The sequence below is a fragment of the Pseudorasbora parva genome, chromosome 3 (assembly GCF_024679245.1).
Source record: "Pseudorasbora parva isolate DD20220531a chromosome 3, ASM2467924v1, whole genome shotgun sequence".
NCBI lineage: Eukaryota > Metazoa > Chordata > Actinopteri > Cypriniformes > Gobionidae > Pseudorasbora > Pseudorasbora parva.
The window spans coordinates 5130216-5148253 of NC_090174.1; the positions used below are offsets into that span (position 1 = coordinate 5130216).

At 35.7% G+C, this 18038-nt stretch overlaps 2 protein-coding genes across 23 annotated transcripts in view; one reads left to right on the forward strand and one right to left on the reverse strand.

Moving 5' to 3' along the window:
- The first annotated feature begins 1355 nt into the window (after positions 1-1355).
- Positions 1356-8050, forward strand: spaw (southpaw). Its single transcript, XM_067439889.1, has 4 exons — positions 1356-1882; positions 5579-5883; positions 6202-6708; positions 7353-8050. The coding sequence occupies exons 1-4, from the start codon at positions 1627-1629 to the stop codon at positions 7503-7505; spliced, it is 1221 nt and encodes a 406-aa protein (XP_067295990.1). The 5' UTR covers positions 1356-1626; the 3' UTR covers positions 7506-8050.
- A 3379-nt stretch (positions 8051-11429) lies between these two features.
- The window catches only part of ank1a (ankyrin 1, erythrocytic a), a 185352-nt gene continuing 178743 nt past the window's right edge, over positions 11430-18038 (reverse strand). For all 22 annotated transcript variants that reach the window (XM_067437632.1, XM_067437631.1, XM_067437629.1 and 19 more), the window contains one exon: positions 11430-16348. Coding sequence is in view for 4 of the 22 variants with exons in the window: in XM_067437627.1 (XP_067293728.1) it covers positions 16307-16348 (42 nt within the window). In the remaining 18 variants the exon portion in view is untranslated. The remainder of the gene's footprint in view (positions 16349-18038) is intronic.

Genomic DNA, 18038 nt, shown 5'->3' on the forward strand with positions numbered 1-18038 from the left:
CATGGTACAACTCGTTGGGAGCAGTTGGGGTTAGGTGTCTTGCTCATGGACACTTGGTCAGGTAGAACCGGGGATTGAACCACCAACCTTCTGGTTGGAAAACAATCTACATGAACCACTGAGCCACTGCCACCCCGACTATATGTAAACAATTCAGGACAGTACTAAATAATTATACACACTACTTAATATTCACGTTTTCACATATTCTGCAAACTTTCAAGCAGTATAGTCTCCTTTCAAACTCCTTACTTAAACAGCTGGGCTGATGGATGAATAAAGTCTAATATAGCCTAATATTTTCATTACAGAATACTTGACTACTTGTGTATCCTGGGCATTTGAAATATAAATAAATACTAAATTTGCTGTGCAAATCGTATCCTCCTGGGACCCCAAAAAAAATATTTAGTATTTTTTCATGTCATTACATTGTTTAGCTTAGAGCATAAGAAACAAATGGAGAATTTTGTTTTTGAAAAATTATATTTTATTCATATGTTATGTCATCTGTAGTGGACAGCAGGACTTAAATAAAATGATGAAATTGCATGTATAGACAAAAACAATGGGATCTATTTTTAATTTACAAATCAGTTTTTAGTTTAGGATTTTTTTTAAAACCACCTTTGTTTAAAGATGTTTCTGAACTATGTTATGAAAGATATAACAGAATGAAATGATTTACCATTTTATTTAATGCAATGTGTGTGTAAAATGGCCATACTTAGATTTTCACATTCAAAGCAGCATAACTATACTGGATCTAATGAATGTGTTCTTGAAAAAAGAAGTGTAATAAAGGGAGTAATAGTTGGCAACATTTCCATAATATAATCTAATATTTTATAGAAACATTGATATGTAATTTCTTTCCCTTTTGACATAAGAATACCTAGTTTAAGTCCTGGTGTCTCTACAGTGGACATTTTATGAAATAAATGCCCTGTTCTGCAACAGAGTCATATTTTGATTAGAAAACTCATAACATTTTCTTGAGATGTTGATTTATAACAAACAATTTGAAAATTAAACAGATTTAAATTATAATAATAAAATATAAATATTCCCATGAGTGCTAAACATGTCAGCCATTGTTGTCCTGGTGAAACCTCCAAACATTTGGTATCAGTGCCTCGAATGTGCTTTTTTACAGGACATCCAGACTAAAACTGTGTCGAGTATGATGTCAGAGAAATTCACTAAAATATAATGTCCACTACAGTGGACACATGTCTATTAATGAGTCCCAGGAGGATATTACAATATCCTTAAAATAAATCTTACTGTAATGCTGTGTGCTGCATTCATTCATATCAAAACAAATGTTGAATCAACAAGGTGGCTCACCTTTGGGTGGCCCGAAATCAAAGGCTGTCTCGGGGCACATTCGAGCGCGGGAGTCTCACGCCTCGCGCATTTAAAGCCTGCACAGTTTCCAGAAGCAGTGAACTTGACAGCTCTGCTCTCCTCTGATGTGCCTCATGGATCACAGGGATGCCGCGGACGCGACAGGATGACAGGGGTCATCAGGGGCCAGCTGCGCGCTTTAAAAGCGATCACTCGGACCACAGGCGCGCACGAGAAACAATCGCAACGCGCAGTCGAAAACTTCATTGATTCGCGATGCCATCCCTGCTGATCCTATTCGCCACCGCGGTGGTTTCTCTGATGCACGCGGACTGCGTAAAGATCGATAACGGACATCACAGGGCCTTCGTGGGTTCATATTCCGACTACAGTCTCCAGTCGTATCCGAGGTACCCGCTGTACATGATGCAGTTATACCGAGACTTCAGCGGGAAGATGCCAACTACTCCAGCCAGCGTCGACAACCCAGCTCTTCATCAGGCGGACTTCGTCCTCAGCTTGATCGCTCAAGGTAAAAAAAAAAAAATCCTTTGCATTAACCTACTTGACTTATTTTGTATGCAAAATGAAATCATTCAAACTTTATTTTACAGTACGGGCACTAGCAGTGCAAGGAAGCAACACTTTATCTGACAGCGTCCTTGTTACACGTGTTATAGTTACTATGGTAATAACTATAAAGTGTGCATGATTACTGGCAACTAACCATAAACCAAACCCTCATCCTAACACTTACTCTTTACTATAGTAAGTACATGTAGTTAATTATTATTGCTCAGCACTTTAATGTATGCTTACACTGTAACACAGACACCTTAAAATAGGTTTATGTGTAGGTTCAGGGTTAGTACCTAGTTATTACAGTTATTGTAATTACTAAGTACATAGGATGTACATGGAGAACAGGACTGTAAAATAAAGTGTTACCTACATATGTTACAAATAGTTACTATAGTAATAACTATGCATAATTTTATGCAATTAACCCTCAACCAATCCAAACTCTAATCCTAAACCTTAGTAAGTACATGTAGTTACTTAATGTTACTCAGTACAATTTCTCTGAAACACAGACTCCTTCAAATAAAGTGTAACCCATTGACACTACAATAGTGTTATCCACTTTATATGTTATATATGTTATCCACAATAGTGTTATCCACTTTATTTTAAGGTGGCCCTGTTACAGTGTAATTATGCATTTAAGTACTGACTGAGTAATAATAATTAACTACATGTTAAAGGGTTAGGGTATGATTAGGTTTGGTTTAGGGTTAGTTGCATGTAATTATGCATAATTAATAGTTATTACTACAGTAATGTGACATGTAACAAGGACACTAAATAAAGTTCTTCCACCTTAACAAAAAGTGCCAATGGTGGCATGTGCTATAGTTGGGAGTAGGATAGCTTGAAGTGCCATGCAAATGGACCACAGTTTATATCAAACTAGGTTGCCCTTTATTTTATAGTGTGTGCACTTTTATGTGTCTTAACTAAGTGCCGGGTAATAGGACACAACACGGGTTAAGGTTAGGTTTAGGGGTAGGTTCAGGATTAGATTACCCAGTTATTATATTTACTATAATAAGTATAGATGCAGCACATAACTGTAAAATATAAAAAGCTTTTTTAAATTAAATGCTTTTTGTGTAATTTGACAACAATCTAGATCTGCAGAGAACCCTTTTTCGTGTTAACGGCACATTGATAAAGTCTGGATGGATGTATATTCACTACGAACACGTGCACTTTAAAGCCACGCATCTGGGGAAGTTGTGGGCTCATTATCAGGTCCGTCGCTCTTCAGCTATCTGACCCTCAGATTTTACAACTCAGTAGTGTCACAATGCTTATTCAACTTTAAAGAGCTGGCTGTTTTATGTACACGGGTGTGTGTATTAGCCCTTCAGACGTCTGTTAGAGCGCGAGGTTCAATACACATCTCCTGTCAAGCAGCTCCTCCATCCTGACAGTGCTCTGACATTTGGCTCTGACAGAACCTGAGTGAATCTCACAAAACCTGCTGAGAAAAAAAGCCACTTCATTACCTAAATGATTTGTAAAAATGTTAGTAACATGCATTAGGCATTCTACATTTAGGCTTTGTTTGCTTACAAGTTGTTGTTCTTCTTGTTATTTCTACTAGAAAGTGAGTCGCTGCAAGCATCCGTAATGCTTCACTATAGAATTGCTAGATTGTTTTAACCCAAATTTGGGACAAATATGACAAACCCAACTGTTGGGTTCAATTTTTAAATAAATGTTTTAACCTAGCGGTTCGGTTTGTCATATTTGTCATATCTTGAGAATGAGAAGGGACAATGCAACCTATAATACAACCTTAAATATTATGGATCTTCAATTTGTAAAAGGGAAAAAGAAAGATCATGTAGTCTCACTTTATTTCAATGGTCCACTTTAGACATTCTACTAACTATAAGTAACTTTGCAACTACATGTCAGTGAGCTCTTAGTAGTAGACTGTCTGCTTAAGTAGCAAACACTTTATTTTGATGCTCCTCACTATAGTAACTGCTGTCACATGCCTGTCCTGTCTTGTGTGCACATGTGGGTTTTGTCATTCTGAGCATGTGCTCATGTAATTATCTGATCCTCCCCCTTGTTATCTGATTAGTGTTTGATTTCTCCCACCTGTTCCCTCTTGATTTCTTGCCTTTATAACAGGGGTGTCAAACTCCCACAGCCTTGCAGAGTTTAGCTCCAACTCTGTTCCAACACACACCTATAGTTTTTAAATAAGCCTGATAGACTTGATTATCTTGATCAGGTGTGTTTAATTAGGGTTAAAGCTAAACTCTGCAGGGCTGTGGCCATAGACATCATATACGTAGACACCCCATGATGTGCTGGAGCGTGATCCAGCGTCGCCGCCATATTGGTTGGGTCTCTCCACTCAACGCTAGCATTCAGAGTCAATGGAGAGCGAGCAATTATGCCTGTATTTTATGCAGCTTACGGTTGCAATAACGCAATATTGTTACCAGATCGCATGGGATTACATTTCACAAGTAAGATTGAACAATAATTTAGGTTATTTTACAATTTATACATCATTATCATTTCATGCTTGTGTCATTTGTGGTGTCTCTTGGCCTATTCCACGAAGTAAGGCTGCAACACATCGCAAAATTAACTACCCTGGAGTTACAGTGCAAGCATACGCAAGAAGCTGTGCAAAACAGTTCTTTTGAAAGGATTTTAGCTCCCCAGTCCCAGTTGCAAGCCTGACAGGGTAATGTAAGATGCTGGAATGACCTGGAGTTATAACGTTTAATTTAGACCTTTAAAAAATAATAATAATTCTGAGCTGGTACAGTTGTGTGTGTGTGTGTGTGTGTGTGTGTGTGTGTGTGTAATAAATCTAAGTGAAAAATCAAACTTTTTTCTTTATTAAAATATAAAATTCATAAATGTATACATTTATCAATATATGCCTGTGTGAGAGAAATAAATTCAAATGAACAATCAAACTGGTTTCTTTATTAAAATATAAAATTCATTAATTTATACATTTATCAATATGTCATAGTCTACCATATGTCTTAGTTAAAGCTCGTAATACAAAGTCTTTCTACATGAACAGTACCAATAGGTAGCGTAAGTCTATGGGGCGTCTACGTATATTATGTCTATGGCTGTGGCCTGCAGGTTTGACACCCCTGCTTTATAAGCTCCTTGTGTTTGTCAGTCTGTGTCGTATCCTTGTACTGTCTACGTCTCCCGGTTCCCTGTGTCTTCAGTTCATGTATTTTCTAGTTTATGGTTTTCCCCCTTGTGGGTTTTGTTTTGTGTTTATGTTTTATTTTGTTTAAATAAATTGTCAATTCTGCGCTTGAGTCCTCAGACCATTTTCTTTGTGTTCCCGACCGTGACAACTGCAACACCTAACCATAATTAAACATCTATTACTGTCTACTAATACTAGTTAGTTGACATGTAATTGTCACGTTAGCCTAAAGTGGACCGTGGAAATAAAGTGTAACCAGGCCTAAATCTTTTCATAATATGTAATTTAATTTGTTAACATTTGCCTATTGGTTATGAATTATCTGTTTCAATCTGTTTGTAACTCTCATCTGATTCTGTCGTGTGTGAATTTTCTATTAGTTTCAATCTATTTATTCACTCTGCTGCCTTTATTAGCTAATTGCAAGAGGTGATGAAAATTTTCTTCATTTTCCAGACTGTCACCAAACTGGTGAGCGATGGAGCATCACCTTTGACATGTCTTCCCTCTCAGCGAGTGACAACATTCAACTTTCAGAGCTCCGCGTCCGTCTCCCAGCGTTTTCTGCATCCAGACGCGTTATCGTGGACATCTTCCACCTGCGCAAACAGGATTGTGAGTCTGAATCTGTGTTTTGTCGCGATAAGAGGCTTTTTCTAGGTAGCATCAAGTCAGTGCCCAGTGCTCCAACATCAACCTGGAGGGTTTTCAACGTCACAGAGCTACTCGAACACTGGTTGAATCAGGGAATGGAGGCACCCGTGCAGGTCCCAAAACCAGAGGATGGAGAGGACGCTAGAAGCGGAGAAGAGTTAATGGAGTCAGAGACAAAAAGTGAGGACACTGGAAGTGGAGAAGACTTAATGGAGTCAGATAAAAAGAGTAAGGACACTGGAAATGGAGAAGACTTAATGGAGTCAGATAAAAAGAGTAAGGACACTGGAAGTGGAGAAGACTTAATGGAGTCAGATAAAAAGAGTAAGGACACTGGAAGTGGAGAAGACTTAATGGAGTCAGATAAAAAGAGTAAGGACACTGGAAGTGGAGAAGACTTAATGGAGTCAGATAAAAAGAGTGAGGACACTGGAAGTGCCAAAGACTTAATTAAACCAGTTGCAAAGAATGAAGACACTGGAAGCGGCGAAGACTCAAGTGAACCGGTTGCAAATAGTTGGCAACGAAAAATTCAGCATCCCACAGCAGAGCGAGTTATGATTGTGGTTTTCTACAAAAACACATTTTCCCACAGTGGCCAACGCGCCTCCAGTTTGATCAATACAGTAACACACTCCAAATATGTCTTCTTGAACCGGGCTCCGGACGCGGCTCAAGGTCGTCGCCACAAAAGGAACCGGGTGGAAAGGATGCGGGCTCCGACAGCTGAAGCGGACGATAGAAACGCAACGGGAGTAGAGCAACATCAAGGACCACTTTGTCGGCGAGTTGATATGTGGGTGGATTTTGATCAAATCGGATGGGATGAATGGATCGTGCACCCGAAGCGTTATAACGCATACCGCTGCGAAGGAGAATGTCCAAGCCCGCTGGATGAGTCCTTCAACCCAACAAACCACGCCTATATGCAGGTGAGATACTTGGATACTTCACCCAAAAATTTTAATTCTGTGATTAATTCCTCACCCTTATGTTGTTCCAAACCTGTGAGACTTTCGTTCATCTTCAGAACCCAAATGAAGATCTTTTTGATGAAATCTGAGAGCTTTCTGTCCCTCTATTGACAGCTACACAACTACCACTGTGACACTTCAAAAAGAGATCATAAAACAAATCCATATTAATTGAGCGGTTTAGTCCAAATTTTCTAGATCGCTTTATGATTTATTTGAGGCTTTTATTCAAATATATAAACATTCATCAACTCACACATTAGTTGTGGTAAACAAAAGCTCAGGTATGTTCGCTTGACATGCAAGAACCAATGAGGTTTATTCTAGTGTTATGCATCATGCTTGCGCTTCAGCGTGAGGTTTGGAATGACATGAGGGTGAGAAATAAATGACAGGATTTTTGGGGGGACCCTTTAACAATATTCAAGTCAATGTCTTGAGACATTTTAATGAAAAATGCTTCTTTCTTTCTTTCTTTCTTTCTTTCTTTCTTTCTTTCTTTCTTTCTTTCTTTCTTTCTTTCTTTCTTTCTTTCTTTCTTTCTTTCTTTCTTTCTTTCTTTCTTTCTTTCTTTCTTTCTTTCTTTCTTTCTTTCTTTCCAGAGCTTGTTGAAGCTTTACCATCCAGAGCGCGTGAGCTGTCCGTCATGTGTGCCGACGCGCCTCAGCTCCCTCTCCATGCTGTACTATGAAGGCGACGGCGTGGTCATGCGCCACCACGAGGACATGATTGTGGAGGAATGCGGTTGTCAATGAAGTTTAAAGCCTGACGATGCACTGTTAACGCTTAACATGTCAAATAAATAAATGAATAATAATAATAATATATACAATCTTAGAAAAAGGTTCTATAGCCTATATAACCTAAAATGAGTTCCCATGGGATCACTGAATGGATTTAGCTTAAATGAATGGATTTCTAAGTAAACATCTCGTAAACACACTTTATGACTAGAACAATTTAAATAACCCATTAAACATGAAAGTGTTATGCAAAAGGTAGACATTTCTCCATAGAACCGTCTATGACATAAAGGGTTCTTTAAAACTGAGCCAAGAGCCCCAGAGTTCTTTTTAGAACCTTTTTTTCCTTAGAGTGGACAAAAACATTCCATAATTCTGTTCTTGAACTGAAGCACATTTTTGGAGAATATCAAACACGAACAGCTGAAAGGCTGTCCAAAGTAGGGAAATATTTAATATTTAAAAGAAAAACTTTTTTTTTAAACGACTGTATATTTTTTACTTGATGTACATATGAGTGTATTAAGGTTAAGAAAGTGTAATATGCATTGTGATAAAATGTGATGTGTTTGTGTTTTTTACCATATTATCAGCAGGCTTGATAAAGTTTTATAGAAAATATACAAACAAATGAATAAAGCAAAACAGTATTTTATGTTGTGTTGTTGTTGACTTGTATGCACAATCATTATTTAGGCCTCTGTTTACCACTGTAAACTGTTTACGTGGTTCTTTGCTGAATTTGTTCTTTTAAAAGAAAGTTTTGTGACTTTTCGCTATATCTGGTTTTTGTTGGTTTAACTTAAAAAAGTAAGTAACCTGGTTGCCTTAACATTTTGAATTTATTGAAATAAAAAAATTGAGTTGATACAATGAAGGAAATTTGTTTAATAAATAGAAACTCAAAATATCTTTGTATCTGAACCACATAAAAAATGTGATAAATCATGAAAATAGCACTATTTGGCATGTTTCACTGCGTCATCACAAATAAAACACACACAATTACCCAATATGCTTACAAAATCTTTTAATAATATTTTAATAAAGGTTGTCGAATCTCAAATATTCATTGTATTAACTCAAAAAATGTATTTCTATGAACTCAAAATTTTAAGGCAACCAGGTAACTTTTTCTAAATATTTTTTTTACAGTGTAATAACCTACTCAGCACACACAGTGTAAAAATAATACGATCGTCCTGGCAACATATGTTTTTCCTGTTACTTTAACTCATCAAATTAAACAATTTGAACTGAATTTTTTTAAGTTTTAATCAAAATCTGTTCACAGCCAATTTGATTATTATACTTATAATGTTCAATAGCTGCCTTAAATGAAGTCAAGTGAGAATATTTCTGTCCCAGTGCTCATTATAGTTGAAATCTAAGGGCTGTGCTGCATGTCTTCAGATCTTCTCAGGACGACACATTGTCAGGGTCCTTTTGTCAAATGAAAGCACTCCAAACCCTAGCAGGATGGGGCTGGGAGAATAAGTGCACTAAAAGTTGTAAAGAAGCAAAGGTATTTGAAGGATGGGTGGTGTGTGTAGAGGTGTCTGGATCATCACATTGTATGTAGATGTCATTATAAGAGTTGGGTGGTCTGCAAACTTTGTGTATAAAACTGCCATTAGGCGTGAGCCTGTTAACACGCTTACCATGACAGTCACATGGCTTCACTAACATATACAGTCAAGCATTCAGCATTAATATGCATTGTGATTGTATTTATCCTCTCATGAGGTTTCAATATTAAAGAAATCAGGAGAAGAAGAACGATTTAATGTAAAAGAAAACATGGTCACATTAGATTTTAGATTAGGGTCCTTTTTTTTATTCACTAATTATTAACTACTTTTGGCTCAAAAGCGTATTAATACACTGTAAAAAAATCTTTCGAAAAAAGTTACCTGGTTGCCTTAAAATTTTGAGTTAATACAATGAACATTTGAGATTCGACAACCTTATTAAAATATTCTTAAAAGATTGTGTAAGCATATTGGGTAATTGTGTGTGTTATTTGCGATGACACAGTGAAACATGCCAAATAGTGCTATTTTCATGATTTATCACATTTTTATGTGGTTCAGATACAATAATATTTTGAGTTTCTATTTATTAAACAAATTTCCTTCATTGTATCAACTCAGATTTTTAATTTCAATAAACTCAGAATTTTAAGGCAACCAGGTTACTTACTTTTTTAAGTTAAACCAACAAAAAACAACTTTTTTTTTTTACAGTGTAGTTAGTAGGGCAGGTGTTAGGTTTAGGTATTAAGGGATGTAGAATATGATCATGCAGATTAAGGCATTAATATGTGGTTAAGTACTAATAAACAGCCAATATCCTAGAAATATGCATGATAATAAACAACTGGACCACAAACTAAAGTGTTACCATGCAAACACATTGGTATAGAACTGATTCCCATATTTGACATATAATAAATATAGATATCTTACAAATATAAAACATTATAAATAAAACTCATCACACACCGGGACAGGCCCAGCTCCAGAATCAAATCACTGAGGGTAATCTAGTAAAGTGCAGATAGGCTAAGCTACTTTGCTTTATCAGTTCATCGCGATCTCACAAAGTTAAAATGAAGTTGTCATGCCTAAAAACGGGCATTTTGAGGGTTGAGATTATGATCGGGTTCGTGAGATCAACAACTATCTGTGATTGGCTACATTACTCCGCTGCAAAAGCTTGCTGTAAACTGTTGCATTCGAGGCTCTCCAGAGCTCGGACACAAAATTGCCAAATTTTATATTATATTACAGTATCAATCGAGGGTGCTTTTGCTTGGGTTTGAGGATGCTTTGCACCCCCGTAGAACCGGGCCTTTTCTGAAGACATCAGATAATTATTTTATATCTTGTCAAAAAGGAGCATTACAGGAACCCTTTAACCAACCCTTAAATCTATACCACCATTTTTACATAAGAATAGTTAAAGACACCTAATATAAATGAGATACAGCAAGTGCTGTTAAATTGTCTGCTTCGCTACACTGTAATTTTTTTGTTTGTTGGTTTAACGTAAAAAGTAAGTAACCTGTTTGCCTTAAAATTGAGTTTATTAAAATTAAAAACTTGAGTTGATACAATGAAGGAAATTTGTTAAAGTCAAAATATTTTTGTATCTGAACCACATAAACAATTTGATAAATCATGAAAATAGCACTGTTTGGCATATTTCACTGCGCCATCACAAATAAAACACACAATTACACTGTAAAAAAATATTTAGAAAAAAAGTTACCTGGTTGCCTTAAAATTTTGAGTTAATACAATGAACATTTTTTGAGATTCGACAACCTTTATTAAAATATTCTTAAAAGATTTTGTAAGCATATTGGGTAATTGTGTGTGTTTTATTTGTGATGACGCAGTGCTATTTTCATGATTTATCAATTTTTTTATGTGGTTCAGATACAATAATATTTTGAGTTTCTATTTATTAAACAAATTTCTTTCATTGTATCAACTCAAATTTTTAATTTCAATAAACTCAAATTTTTAAGGCAACCAGGTTACTTACTTTTTTAAGTTAAACCAACACAAAACAACATTTTTTTTGCAGTGTACCCAATATGCTTACAAAATATCTTAATAATCTTTTAATAAAGGTTGTCGAATCTCAGAAAACTCAAATTTTTAATTTCAATGAACTCAAAATTTTAAGGCAACCATGTTAACTTTTTTCCTAAATAATTTTTTACAGTGTACTTGCCACTCTACTGTTGTGTTCATGGAAGACAGTAAACCAGACTCTTTTTGGGAATAGTGCTATTTTCATGTTTGTTTATTGCTGTATTGTCGCCCCGTAGTCAGAAATCTCAGTGAGCTTTTAGTTATGCCAAAGCTAATGCTCCAGTTTTCTTCCTTTAAAGCAATGACTATTCTAAAAGAGACCACAAAAAGCCAGTTTTTATTTCTTTATTAATTCTGTAAATGTATCTTCAGCTGGTGTACAGGGTTGAATATTTCTATATATATTTATATAGACATTTAAAACCTTGTCTGATTCAAAGACCTATAGTAGCAATAAAAATAAATACATAAATAAAACGAACGAAACTTTAAAGAAGCACAATGCTTCTATATTCCCACAGGCAACCCCCTGAAGTCTTGTTTGCTAAGATGCTATAAGTACATCCATGACATTAAAGTATTCCCATATTCCCAAATAGCAGGTCATAAATTCCCATTTGCAAGTGCAAAGCATTCTAATTAAATATACTTATATATGTGTGTAATAAAAGATGCATTAAAAACATCTTTACTGTGCAAGAGTGCATTTTGCATTCCTTTTCATAAGTAATATGCTATTGCGTTTATATTGATTTCAAATCATTCTGTAGTAAATAGGAGTATAAATATTCTCTCATTTTGCAGCAGTTCACTTTTTTTTTTTTTTTTGCAAGAGGTTGTTTTAAACAATTGCTTAGACATCAAACAACCGCATTGATAATTTGACATATCCTTGCTTCCTGGAGTGGACCGGCCCGTCTGATCTGTGCGCTTTGGGTTTGTTCAGGGAGGACTCGAGGCAGGACGACCCATCAAAGTCAAAGATTTGTTATATAGAAATTCTGTATCAAGTTAGCATGAAAACCCAAACCATATAAATGATCAATTATGGGGAACACAAACACACAGAATATGAACAAAGGTCTCATTGACATCTACTAATACAAGACTTTTACTGTGTGGTTGGAGAGTTATATTGTCCAAAATAATCCGAAAAACCTTTAATAATTCATCTGTAAAATGGACGATTGATAAAAAAATATTGTATTTTTTTGACGGAAGACATGCATTTATAGTTTCCTTTATCAGTACAACCTTATATTAAATGATTTGAGACATTGAAAATAAAAGGGATGCTGGAAAATTTGAAAAAATGCTAAGGCATAACATACAATGCTACAATAAATGGCTTATATTTGGTATTGTGCTTTTATGATATTAACAGAATCTTATTTTTATTTGCATACATTTGAGACGTTTAAATTTGAGGTTTTTAAGATTTTGCTTCCGTTGTATTTTCATCACAGGATTAAGTATTCACGCTGTTCTCAGATGCAACTTAAATGAGGAATAAATCACTGAACTGAAATGAGATTTGGCCATGCAGTCAGGAGTAAAACATTTAGTACGACTGCTAATTCAATATAAATGAAAGCATTGAAGGGTTTTGTAGTATTGATACTAACAATCACAACTCATAAAAGGACAATAGTCGATTTGTCAGACGTTAGATCTGATAATCAGGGCATGAGTCGAGATGATAGTCAACCCATCGCTGTTCACATAATAAAACAATCCTACAGCTCTAACTACACTGAATGGCAGAAAAAAAACAAAGAGAAAAACTCCCGAAGAAAAATACGAGTGGTTGAATTGCTGTTGAAGAACAACTTAAGTGCAAACCCAGATCATCCGCATTATAGTTCTGTGTGTGTGTGTGTGTGTGTGTGTGTGTGTGTGTGTGTGTGTGTGTGTGTGTAAAGGCAGATCTGTTCTGCTGCAGGACAGTCTGATCACAGTGTTCAGTGGCGACGTGTCTTCATCAAGCTTAAGAGAGGCTAACGTTTCTGTCAGGCATGTGCTGAGGGCCTAGAAAATGATTCGGATGTTATTAGTGAAAAAAAATACAGACTGTGTTCTCCCCCTACAAACAACAGTGCATGCCATGATTATTGACATCACCTACAATGGTGAACCAAAAGGCAATGAAAAATATACTTATAACCAATGTTTGTTGTTTGTTATGCTGATGAGGAAAAATCTAACCTTTCAGTAAAGTTGTTTTATTATTATCAAATATTTGACCAATAATTGGCACCCAAAGAACAATTTTGTGAAGGCCATCTAATTTAATCTAATTAATTCTCACTTAGATGTATTTGTACTTTTCTTAAAAGGGAAAAGATGATGCAATAATAGTGATTTATTCATTAATAATAATTTTCTGATACATAGCTGGACGTTAATCTAATGTTCTTTAAACATTTACTACTTACTACTATTTTCAGATGTTTCCAAGAACATTTAAGAGTAACGTTCCCATAAAACATACAGCTGATGTAGTTATGTAGATAAGTACTGAGTAATATTAATAAACTACATGTACTTAGAGTTACGGTTAGGGGTTACACTTTATTTTAGGGTGTCATTATTACAGTGTAATTATATATTTAAGTACTGAGTAATATTACATGTACTTGGTTAGGGTAGGATTAAGGTTTGGCGTAGGGGTTATTTGCCTGTAATTGTGCATAATTTACAGTTATTACTATAGTAGGTAGTAACGTGTAAGTATGTCACCTTAAAATAAAGTGTAACCGAACATTCCCTTAATGTTTTCTCAAACGTTCAAATAACCAAGACTAAATGTTTTTAAACATATAAAAAAAAAACTAGACCTCATGAACGTTCAGAGAACATTCTGAAACGTTTTCACAACTTAATGGAAGCATTAGCGTAACAATCTAAGATTGTATTTTTGTTAGTTGGTCAAAATATAAGCCAAACCGCTGTTACTGTAGCATGGGGAGCATTGGGTGGCCTATTGGTGACAAGAGTAAAGAGTCCTTACTTCAGCTGTCTGTGTGTGTGTACAGTATACACATGAATGCTGATGAGAATATTTATGCATACAAGTATATGGTGGGCTTCAGTTATTGATGGATATGGGATATTTAGGTTTAAATATTATATGAGAGTCTAGCAAGGACTGAGGAAGGCTGAATGGAAATCACTGGAATGAGGGACACCAATTACTGTGACATTTCTAGGTGAAAATTATATTGATTTTTGTGCTGCCAAAGTCATTGTTTGATGCCATTAAATATATCTGTTCTTGTGTTTTTCCTTAATTTGGGAAACTTTACTATAAGGTTTTAGTAACACTTTATTTTAATGTGCCCTTGTTACACATTATATGTACTGTAGGGTAATAACTATAAATTAGGCAAAATTTCATGCAACTAACCCTAAAACGAACCTTGATACTAACCCTGATCCTATAGTAAATACATGTAGTTAACCGCTATTTCTCAGAACTTAAATGCATAATTACACTGTTACACAGACACCTTAAAAATAGTGTAACGGTAACCGTTTTTTAACAGTATTTATTAATCTGTTAACATTGCTAAAAATAGTTAATTCATTGTTAGGTCATATCAGCTCAGACCCATTAAATAATATTAACTTTTAATTTGAATAATGTATTAGTAATAGTTGAAATACATATGAACTAAGATTAAAAAAAGTGCTTTAGAAGGTGACGTATTTACATTGTATTCTTATATTGGTAATATTAATAAACTATGTACTTACTATAGAATTACGGTTAGGGTTTGGTTTAGAGTTAGTTACTAGTTGTAATTATGCATAATTTACTGTTATTACTATAGTAAGTACATTTAGTAACGTGTAGCTACGTCATCTTAAAATAAAGTGTTACCGTAGTTCTCATTGTTTGTTAATGTTAAACAATGCAGTGAACTATAACCTTATCTTAAAGTGGGTTACACTTTATTTTAAGATTTCATTGTGACAGTGTAAAAATAAATTTTAGCACTGAGTAATATTACATGTAGTTATGTAGGATTAGGGTTTGGTTGAGGGTTAGTTGCATGTAATTATGCATAATTTACTGTTATCACTAACATGGTAAGTACATTGTAACAAGGACACTGTAAAATAAAGTGTCACCTATTATTATTTTCTTAATGTGCTAAATTATCACCTACAAAATACATTTTGCTTCACTGAAAGGTTAGACGTTTTAACTATTCGAACTGAACTAATAAACAAGAAAAATAGCTTATTGCTTTTTTTGCTTGCAAGGATACAGAAGGAAATCTTTCTGCGAAATGATGGATCATGTGAATGTTACTATAATGCTTACGCTCCTCTGTGCATATCAAGTTATTAAAAGGAAGCTCAGGGTTCATATGACACAGAGGTGTGCAAAAAATGATCTGCAAACGTGTACATACAGAGCCCCACAGTGATTTTAAAGTGTTTGTCCAATGTACGGTATCCCACTGAGAAACATTTAAACTGCATAAACTGTGACCCTTGAGCCTAGTATATCTCAGGCAACACAGGACTTCATTTGCTACACAATTATACCTTTACAACACACAAGACATGTAGTATTGGACTGAACAAGACTTCAGGAGCAAGTATTGAGACAGCAGCATAATCATCGCATAGGTTGTTCACTTTTTTGGCTGTGAAAAAGAACACACGCACACAGAGAGAGTACATTCACATCATATTTGAGTGCATATTATGAATATAATACCAGTACAAGAGGGTCAGACTCATCTCAGTAGTAGTGTGTACTCAGTTGGAAGACTAAATTTCAGGAAACTCTTGCTGGATTGGACTAAAACTAGCTTTTGTGTCCCACGTGCCCCTCAAACCGCGGTCTTTTCTTAGGCGTATACGCCTCCAGTTGGCCAAAGTCCTTCCCTCCACCATTTTACAGCCCTTGCGGTATGACAATATTTTCTCACCTCATAATTGCTTGCAGTCAGTGCTGTATGTAAAGGCAGGCCATGCGACAGCACTTTCACATGCTGATATTGAGATTACAGGAAGCACTTCTCAAATGCTTGCTTTTTTTCATTGTTTGGTTTCGTTTTATAAGAAATCATGCCTCTAGCCTCTAGTGTTGGTTTTGCTTGTTAAAAAAAGTCCTAAAATCTCGTGTCGTAGCGGACATCCATTGCCTATCGCCAGCGCTCTAGTCCGGTTTTCTTCTTTATTTGACGCCCATCATGTGTCAGTGAAGGATGGTTTGGGTCGAGGTGTCAAGTCCTAGGTTGGAAAAATAGAAAGGAAGGTTATGATGCTGCAATCTTAAAAGAAGCATTTAGATTTAGGCCATGGTCAGTCTATGCATTGGAGCATGGTAGCTGGTCCAACACGGCACAAATGAATTTAATTTTTTTCTAAACCTTCATAAATTAAGAAGCTTTTACATGAGGTGCAGGGGTCCGAAAAATATAATTTCCCCTTTGAATGAAGTGTATTTTTCTGATCCCATTCGGAGATATTTTTTCTTGTTTGTCAAAAACAGCTGGTGCAAACCCTCTTTTAGCGTTAAAAAACTACTGTCAGGATTTACTAAAGACACGCAGCGAAAGATTAGTGATGAAAAGGCGAGGACAGGTTTATTTTTGCAGCGGACATTATTGCATATGCATTTGTAGGAGTTTCCCTTTCAGACAAAATGTACAGGAGGAGAGTATTTAAATGTAGGCAGCATCTATTTGCGCTAAGTACAAATAGTAATAGATTGTATTTACACTATGTAAAAATTGTGTTTTTTTTGCAATAGGCTTTGTAGTAGTAGTTAGATGCTATTATAATTATAAATAATGGCAGATACTATTTGCACCTCAGTGTTGTTGTAGATTAAAAGGTAGAGTGTAAATGATTGTTCATTAAAATATTAAATAAATGCCGCCTTATTAGGACAATAAAGCCCTCCATACACCTACCCCTTACCCTAAACACTTTATCATTAAACACGGTAGACACTTTATTCCCACTTTTCAAATGTTCTATTAATTTTTATTGAAAATAAATGCTTTTCCGATCTGCTGGGAAAAAGGAGTAGAGTGAGTTTGGCAAAAGGAGGTTTTGAACTCTGGTCGAAGCGTTCTACCTCGCATCTTACCTCTACACTATTGCTACTGTTGAGCATCTTCCATCATTTTGTAAGGCGTCAGTGAGCGGAGTTAGTGTAAATAGCCTCTGCCAACAAGACCGGATATTTGCACTTAGTGTAAAAAGACACTCCTTTAAAGGTGGGGTAAGTGTTATTTCAAAACCGTTTTAGAAAAAGGACTCGGGCCGAGTGGAATAACAAACTTGCAGCCAATCAGCAGGTAAGGTTTGATAATTCAAAACACACACAGGACGGTTATAAGCCAAGAAATAACTAATATATGCTGGCTTTTGCTTGAATATGCTCGTGTGTCATGTAAGCTTGTTTGTCCATTTGCAATCATATTGTGGTGGCTCATTTCAGCGATGATAAAGACCCGTTCATTTCCACACCGTATGGAGCATCTAAATCCCCTCAGTGTTTCAAGGTTTCAAGCGTCAGCTCACAAAATGTGTTCGACAGGTAAGATACTATACTCCTAATATACCGGTATGTTTATTTCCTCTTTTCATCTATATTACCCATCCGGTCATAATTGTAATATATGCCGTTAGCTGGACTATCGAGCTTGTAGCCTACTAACTTTAATGAGTTGTTCATGAGAACGGTTTGTGTTTTTGCGATCGCTATAACTCTAATCTGGTCATAATTGTAATATGTCGTTAGCTGGACTGTCGTGCTCGTGTTCTTTCGAGTTGTTCATGAGAACGGTTTGTGTTTTTGTAATGGAAGGGGTGACTTTTTCATTGAATATTCGACCTGGATTAGTAACACACAGAGATTCTGCCACAGTCGTTGCCTGGGTTTCGTGTGTGTGGGGCGGTGCTATCAATA

Coding starts and splice junctions, on each gene's coding strand:
- spaw (XM_067439889.1), top strand. CDS start 1,627: ATGCCATCCCTGCTGATCCTATTCGCCACCGCGGTGGTTTCTCTGATG. Junction 1,883..5,578: donor CCTCAGCTTGATCGCTCAAG/GTAAAAAAAAAA, acceptor TTCATTTTCCAG/ACTGTCACCAAACTGGTGAG. Junction 6,709..7,352: donor CAAACCACGCCTATATGCAG/GTGAGATACTTG, acceptor CTTTCTTTCCAG/AGCTTGTTGAAGCTTTACCA.